The 8,567-nt window shown below is 56.0% G+C and overlaps 1 protein-coding gene across 1 annotated transcript; it reads left to right on the forward strand.

Annotated features, from left to right (window-relative positions):
• Nucleotides 1-373: 373 nt before the first annotated feature.
• Nucleotides 374-1,220, forward strand: LOC120106147 (tropomyosin beta chain-like). The gene is made up of 3 exons (XM_039119041.1): nt 374-421; nt 501-902; nt 1,005-1,220. Exons 1-3 carry the CDS (start codon nt 374-376, stop codon nt 1,218-1,220), a joined length of 666 nt encoding a protein of 221 aa, XP_038974969.1.
• Nucleotides 1,221-8,567: the final 7,347 nt, after the last annotated feature.

Below are 8,567 nucleotides of genomic sequence, written 5' to 3' on the forward strand. Positions count from 1 at the left end.
CGGTGGCGCTCCCGTGTCCGGCGCCAATTTCACAGATTTCTGGTCGGCAGGAAGCCCCCATCGCCGACCAGGGGGAAGTTCAGCGAGTTTGGCGCTCGCGCGCCCTGCTCCAGTTTTGCGGCAGTCAGATCGGCCGCCTGTCCGACCCCAGCCCTCCGGTTCCGAGCCAGGGAGCAGCCAAGGGGCTGTGGGGCCGGCTCCGCCTGGGCCAGCCGAGGTCGGCCTTCCGGGCTCGTCGGACTCACGGGAGCGGGTGCCTTATGCTCCCGTCTGGTCGGTCTTCGAGGGCGATTCGGCCCTTGATAATCCCCAAGTAGCGCGTGAAGTATTCCGGGTCGCGCTGCTCCCGGCCGACCAGGCCAAAATTCGGTCCATGAACTACAGCGCCTTCATGGACTCCACTCTTTGCTCTGCCGTCCGGGTAAGTTAGTCTTCCTATTTGTACAGTTATGCAAGTTTTATTTTTAATCTCTCACGTATCTCACGTCTCCTTTTTACAGCGTCTGCACGAGACGGAGACGCTGATGCACATCGTGCAAGACTACCAGGAGCGAGCTCGGAGGCATCAGCGGGGGCACGAGGAGGCCGAGGCAAGGTGCCTGGCGTCCGAGGCCGAGCGCCAGGCGCTCCAAGCAAGGGTGGGAGCGGCCGAGGACGAGGTTCGAGCTCTGACCGCCGAGCTCGAAGAGGAGAAGGGTGCGCACACGTTGGCGAGATCTGAAGTGCGCGCCGTGGAGGCTCGTTTGGCCGAGGCCGAGCTGGCGCTGGCCGCCCGCGAGCAAGAGGTGGGGAACGCCCGCCTCAAAACCTTAGAGCTCGAGCGGGAAATGAAAAACCTCGATCGGAAAGCCGCGTACCACGAGGCTCGGGAGCAAGAGGCTCGGGAGCAGTCCCAAGACGCAGTTAGGCTCTTCCGCGAGTCGGAGGAGTTCCGTGACCTTTTGGAAGAGGAAGGCGTGAACGGGCTGATCCTAGGCTTCCAGGACTTCCGCAACCAACTGCAGCAGCTCCTTCCGGACTTTGAGCTGAACCTGCTTAAACCGGGAGCAGGGGTCGAAAGGTCGGAGGCGGAGGCAGAAGCTCCGGGGGCCGACCAGGAAGGTCCGGCTGAGGCGGCCGAGGCTGCCCCCGAGGTCACCGAGATGGCTTCCGAGGCTGCCGAGGAAGAGGCCTTGATCGCGGAGCCGGCCATTCCTGAAGTCGCCGAGCCCGAGCCCTAGTATAGTTTTTTAAGTCGGGATGGCCTCTATGCTTATTAAGGCCGAGTCCGAGCTTTGTACTTAGCCTACGGGCTTTTTTTGAAATGAATATACATATTTGTTATAACTTGCAGCTTGACTTGTACTTTGGTTTGATTTTCGGTTGACTTAGATCTCTTTCGTTTGGATCCGCTTTTAGGCTCCAAGGAACTGGGCTCTACGGCCCCAACTTCGTCCGCCACATAGTTGGACTTGCGTTTAAGCCCGGCACAGCCGAGCTTAGGTCCTAAGACCAGTAATATAGCGATGCTATGTCTAGGACGTGCTTGGGCTCGGGGGGGGGGGGGGGGGGTCTTCTCAGAATTCGACCGAGCCCTAGGACTAGGGTCACTAGACTTAAAATTCTTTAGCGAACTTTGAGCCCGGACCTCGGGTTGCCGAGGCGGATCGGACTTTTTTTTTTTTTTTGACAAACGGGTTGAACGCCCGTCAGCTCGAGATGGGAATTCATCGAGCTGACGGTATAAACTAAGCTTGCTATTGGACGATGCACGTAGGAGGGGCGAGGCCGAGCGATGATTGGCCCGACCAGGTACCTCGACGCCAGCCGGGGGTTCATTTAGGTAATTAATTAACCAAGAATGAAAATAAATGAGATAATGTAGAGACATTAATTGAATGGGTACCTGGTACCGTGAGCGTTCTTATGCCGAGGCTATGAACTTCGCCTGGCGACTGAAGACGCTCTTCTGCCCGGGGTCCATTCTTTGGGGACACCGGTAAGATGGAAGAATCCGAGAATGAAAATAAATGAGATAATGTAAAGACATTAATTGAATGGGTACCTGGTACCGTGAGCGTTCTTATGCCGAGGCTATGAACTTCGCCTGGCGACTGAAGACGCTCTTCTGCCCGGGGTCCGTTCTTTGGGGACGCCGGTAAGATGGAAGAATCCGAGAATGAAAATAAATGAGATAATGTAAAGACATTAATTGAATGGGTATCTGGTACCGTGAGCGTTCTTATGCCGAGGCTATGAACTTCGCCTGGCGACTGAAGACGCTCTTCTGCCCGGGGTCCATTCTTTGGGGACGCCGGTAAGACGGAAGAATCCGAGAGTGAAAATAAATGAGATAATGTAAAGACATTAATTGAATGGGTACCTGGTACCGTGAGCGTTCTTATGCCGAGGCTATGAACTTCGCCTGGCGACTGAAGACGCTCTTCTGCCCGGGGTCCATTCTTTGGGGACGCCGATAAGATGGAAGAATCCGAGAATGAAAATAAATGAGATAATGTAAAGACATTAATTGAATGGGTACCTGGTACCGTGAGCGTTCTTATGCCGAGGCTATGAACTTCGCCTGGCGACTGAAGACGCTCTTCTGCCCGGGGTCCGTTCTTTGGGGACGCCGGTAAGATGGAAGAATCCAGTTGTCAATCACGGACTTTTCGTTGATCACGAACAGGAGATTGAGTCGAGCTCTGTGATCGATGGAGAACGAGCCGAGCTCGTTGGTTGACGGAGTCTGCATCCCGAAGTATCGGGGCATCCCGACCATGGTCGGGGTAGGAGAACGAGCCGAGCTCGTTGACCGATGGAGAACGCATCCCGAAGTATCGGGGCATCCCGACCGTGGTCGGGATAGGAGAACGAGCGGAGCTCGTTGGCCGATGGAGAACGCATCCCGAAGTATCGGGGCATCCCGACCGTGGTCGGGGTAGGAGAACGAGCCGAGCTTGTTGGCCGATGGAGAACGAGCCGAGCTCATTGGCCGATGGAGACCGCATCCCGAAGTATCGGGGCATCCCGACCGTGGTCGGGGTAGGAGAACGAGCCGAGCTCGTTGGCGGATGGAGAACGAGCCGAGCTCGTTGGTCGATGGAGAACGAGCCGAGCTCGTTGGCCGATGGAGACCGCATCCCGAAGTATCGGGGCATCCCGACCGTGGTCGGGGTAGGAGAACGAGCCGAGCTCGTTGGCCGATGGAGAACGAGCCGAGCTCGTTGGACGATGGAGAACGAGCCGAGCTCGTTGGCCGATGGAGACCGCATCCCGAAGTATCGGGGCATCCCGACCGTGGTCGGGGTAGGAGAACGAGCCGAGCTCGTTGGCCGATGGAGAACGAGCCGAGCTCGTTGGTCGATGGAGAACGAGCCGAGCTCGTTGGTCGATGGAGACCGCATCCCGAAATATCGGGGCATCCCGACCGTGGTCGGGGTAGAAGAACGAGCCGAGCTCGTTGGCCGATGGAGAACGAGCCGAGCTCGTTGGCCGATGGAGACCGCATCACGGACTCACGAACATCTTCAGGGAGTCCACGTAGGTACTCCGTCATCCCGAAATATCAGGGCATCCCGACCGTGGTCGGGGTAGGAGAACGAGCCTGGCACCATGAGACAATTTAGGAGAATTGGTGAGTTCGAACAAGTGCACAAGCCATCATAAAATGAAATTTATGGTTAAATAGCGGGGAACCCCTTGGTGTTCTACTGGTAGTACACGCGGAGATTTTCAGAATTCCAGCTTCGTGGAATGGGAGTCCCGTCGAGAGACTCCAGCTTGTAAGTTCTGGGCCGCCGGATGCGTGTGACTCGGTGAGGTCCTTCCCAATTTGGAGCCAGTTTCCCTTGCTCAGTCGGTCGGAAGGCCTCAGCTCTTCTGAGAACAAGGTCTCCTACTTTGAAGGATTTGACTTTGACCCTGGCGTTGTAGTACTGAGATGTTTTTTGCCGGTACCTCGCCATGCGAGCTCGGGCGGCCTCCCTTGTTTCCTCGATCAGGTCGAGGTTGTTCCTGAGCTGTGAGGAGTTGGAGCTGGCATCATGATGCTCTACCCTAGGAGATGGGAGTCCGATCTCCAACGGGATGACGGCTTCTGTTCCGTACGTTAGATTGAAGGGAGTCTCGCCGGTGGGGACTCGGAATGTAGTCCAGTAAGCCCACAGGATATTGTATAGGTCCTCGACCCATTGTCCTTTGGATTTGTCGAGCCTGGCTTTGAGCCCCTGCAAAAATAGTACGGTTTGTTATCTCAGTTTCTCCATTCGTCTGAGGGTGCGCGACCGAGGTGAAGCGGTGGTCGATGCCAAGCTCGGAGCAGAATTCTCTAAAATGGAGGTTGTCGAACTGGCGGCCGTTGTCGGATATGAGGATGCGGGGGAGCCCGAATCTACAAATTATTGACTTCCAGACAAAATCCCGCATCTTCTGCTCGGTGATCCGGGCAAGTGGCTCGGCTTCCACCCACTTTGTAAAATAGTCGATGGAGACGACCAGAAATTTCCTTTGTCCGGTAGCCAGAGGGAATGGCCCTAGAATGTCAATTCCCCACTGGGCAAAGGGCCAAGGGGAGCTGATAGAAGTTAAGGGAGCCGAGGGTCGGCGTTGGATATTGGCGTTTCTCTGGCATCGGTCGCATCTTCGGACGAAGTCCGCAGCATCCTTTTGGAGTGTCGGCCAATAGTATCCTTGGCGCAAAATTTTATGGGCCAGTGCTCGTCCTCCCAGATGATTTCCGCAAATCCCTTCATGGACTTCGCGCATTGCATAATTAGCCTCTGTTGGGCGGAGACACCTGAGGAGGGGAGAGGTGAAAGATCTCCGATAGAGCTTTCCCTCATGCAACATGTACCGGGTGGCGGAGCGCTTTATTCGGCGAGCCTCTCGTTCATCACTGGGGAGGACTTCGTCTTGCAGATAGCTGATGAGGTCGTCCATCCAGCTTGGCTCGAACTCAATACAAAGGGCCTGCTCGGGCTCCTCCGTACTGGGTTTTTGGAGATACTCCAGTGCCGTCGTTTTGGGGAGCTCGCTCATGCGGGAGGACGCCAGCTTTGATAGCTGGTCAGCCCTAAGATTCTCCGACCTGGCAGCATGCTGGATGTGGAAAGAATTCAAGGTCGAGGCGAGATCCCGTACCTTCTTAAGATATTTCTGCATTGTGGGGTCTCTGGCTTCGAAGTCACCCAGAATTTGGTTGACGACGAGCTGAGAATCACTGAAGGCCTCCAGGTCCTTCACTCCTAGCTCTCTGGCTAGCTCGAGCCCGGCGACAAGTGCTTCGTATTCCACCATGTTGTTGGAAGCAGGAAACTCGAGGCGTAGGGCTTGCTCAGCGACCACCCCCTCCGGGCTGGTGAGGATGAGACCTGCTCCGCTACCCCCCGAGTTTGAAGAGCCGTCGACATGCAAAGTCCATGCCAAACTCGGGGTCTGCTCCGTTGGTGTAGGCTCAGGTTCAGGCTTGACCTCGTCCGGTATGGTGCACTCGACTATGAAGTCGGCGAGTGCTTGCGCTTTGATCGCCGGTCTGGGTCGGTACTCGAGGTCAAATTCTCCGAGCTCGATGGCCCATTTAGTAATCCGGCCTGCGCGGTCTGATCTTTGCAGGATCTGCTTTACTGGCTGGTCGGTCAGTACGACCATTGTGTGGGCTTGAAAATAAGGCCGGAGCCTTCGAGCTGAAATGACCAAGGCATAAGCAGTCTTTTCCAGCTTGGAGTATCGGGTCTCAGCATCCCTCAAGACCCGGCTGGTGTAATATACTGGTTTTTGGAGCTTGCCCTCCTCTCGGACCAGGACCGAGCTTACTGCTACAGGGGAAACAGCTAAATACAGGTAGAGGAGTTCTCCCTGTTGAGACTTTGTGAGCAGGGGAGGGGAGGCCAGAAGGTTCTTGAGCTCTTCAAAGACTGCTGGCACTCGTCCGACCATAGGAAGTTTTTCGGCTTCTTAAGAGTCGCAAAGAATGGAAGGCAGCGCTCGGCTGAGCGGAAGATGAATCTCCCGAGGGCTGCAACTCGGCCCATAAGCCGTTGTACCTCCTTGACTGTCCTCGGAGGCGTCATCTCCTGGAGTGCTCGGATCTTTTTAGGATTGGCCTCGATTCCCCGTTGTGTAATAATAAAACCAAGGAATTTGCCGGAGGTGACTCCGAATGCACATTTGGCTGGGTTGAGCGTCATTTGGTACCTTCGGAGTGTGGAGAATGCTTCATCAAGATCAGTCACATGGTCCTGCGCCACCTTGCTTTTCACCGGCATGTCGTCAACATTGACCTCCATGTTTCGGCCTATTTGGTCTTTAAAGATCCGGCTGACCAGCCTCTGATAAGTTGCCCCGGCATTTTTTAAGCCGAATGGCATTACCTTATAGCAGTAGGTACCCCCGTCGGTGATGAAGGCCGTCTTTTCTTCATCTTCTGGCGCCATGCGGATCTGGTTGTATCCGAAAAAGGCGTCCATGAACGCTAACAGCTCGTGCCCCGAGGTGGAGTCTACGAGCTGGTCGATGCTGGGGAGTGGAAAGCTGTCCTTTGGGCAGGCTTTATTCAAGTCGGTGTAGTCCACGCACATGCACCATTTTCCGCTGGCTTTTTTGACGAGGACCACATTGGCGAGCCACTCCGGGTAGGGTATCTCCCGGATGAAGCCAGCCTCAAGGAGTTTGTCAACCTCCTCGGCTGCTGCTCGTTGTCGTTCAGGGGCGGCGCCTCGCTTCTTTTGTCGCACGGGCTTGCAGGTTGGCTTTACTTGGAGCCGGTGGACCATGATCTCTGGATCTATCCCCGGCATATCCGCGGGCAACCATGCGAAGACGTCCATGTTGTCTCGCAAGAAGTTGACGAGGCGATCCCTTTCGCACTCATTGAGGCCAGAGCCGACCTGCACGGTTAGCTCGGAAAAGTTTTCGCGCAAAGAAACTTGAATTAGTAGCTCACCAGGCTCTACCCGCTCCTTCTGAGGGCTGACTCGTGCCTCCAGAGCTTTAGCTGAAGGCTGGTCGGTTGCTGGAATAGGTACCTTAGCTGGTCGCTTCGCCTCATGGGTCGCCATGTAGCATCGTCTTGCTACCGTCTGGTCCCCACGAACTTCGCCAACTCCTTGGCTGGTGGGGAATCGCACGAGCAGGTGGCGAGTCGAAATCAATGCTCGGAGGGCGTTGAGACCTGGTCTTCCGAGGATGGCATTGTAGGCTGAGGGCAGGCGTACCACAAGGAAGCTTATCCTCACGGTACTTTCACGGGGGGCGAGCCCGACCGTGACCAGGAGGTCGACCTCGCCCTCTACTGGGACTGAGTCCCCAGTAAATCCGACCAACGGAGCATTCATCCTCCGTAGTTGCTCCTCTGTCATCCCCATTTTATAGTAGGCATCAAAATACAAAATATTCGCCGAGCTTCCATTATCGATTAAGATGCGTTTTACATCAAATCTATTTATAATCATGGAGACGACAACGGCATCATCGTGGGGAGTTTCGACTCCCTCCAGATCATCATCTGAGAAGGAGATGGCTTCCGAGGCGCGTAGGCGCTTCGAGGAGGTTCCTTCCCCTGAAGCTTCTCCAACCGAGGCCCCGCCTCGGATGGTGTTGATGGTGCCGGCGATGGGCCTGTTGGCATTTGAACCTTCAGGCTGTGCGGCTCCCTCGGCTCTTTTCTTTTCTTCAGGCCGGCCTCGCACGAATCGATCGAGCATCCCTCGGTGGATGAGCGCTTCGATCTCGTTCCGGAGCTGATAGCAGTCCTCAGTATCATGGCCGTGATCCCGATGGAAACAGCAGTACTTCCGAGGATCGCGCCGAGCTCCAGAATCTCGTTTCGGAGGTGGGAGCCGGATGTAATCTTGACCCTCAATCTCCATGAGGATTTCGGCCCGAGGAGCGGTGAGGGGAGTATAGTTTTCATACCTCCCTTCAGGTGCACGGGCCCGTGGTGAAAACCTCGGGCGGAGTGATGACCTCTGCTGAGGCGGTCCCCGTAGTCGGGGTGGACTCTTCAGGCGGGGCGGATTTTTGGCTCGGCGTGGGGATGGGCTTCTGGGCTGGCCACGCTCCTCGCGGCGTCTTTTCTGTTTCTTGGGGGTCTGCTCGGCCCCGCTCCGCCTAGCAGCCACGGCTTCCTCAGCCTTGGCATACTTTCGCGCCCGAACAAGCATTTCGGTGAGGTCCGCAGGGAAGTTCTTCTCGATAGAGAAGAGAAACCTGTAAGACCGGGCTCCAGTCTTCAGTGCCGACATGGCAATTGACTGGTCCAGCTCCCGGACTTCCCATGTTGCGGCGGTAAACCGATCCAAGTACTCCCTGAGGGACTCTCCCTCCTTTTGTTTGATATCAAGGAGGGAGTCCGACGTCCGCCGCTGGGGCTGGCTAGCGGCAAAATTACTGGCAAACTGCCTGCCGAACTGCTCAAAGGAGGAAACAGTACTCGGCTTCAGCCCGGTGAACCAAAGCCGGGCCGGTCCTCGGAGCGTTGCTGGAAAGGCTTTGCACATCATGGCCTCCGAGGCTCCTTGTAGGGCCATTAAGACCCGATAACTCTCCAGGTGGTCGAGGGGGTCGGCCCTGCCGTTGTAAGGCTCCGC

The sequence above is a fragment of the Phoenix dactylifera genome, unplaced genomic scaffold, assembly GCF_009389715.1.
Source record: "Phoenix dactylifera cultivar Barhee BC4 unplaced genomic scaffold, palm_55x_up_171113_PBpolish2nd_filt_p 000478F, whole genome shotgun sequence".
NCBI lineage: Eukaryota > Viridiplantae > Streptophyta > Magnoliopsida > Arecales > Arecaceae > Phoenix > Phoenix dactylifera.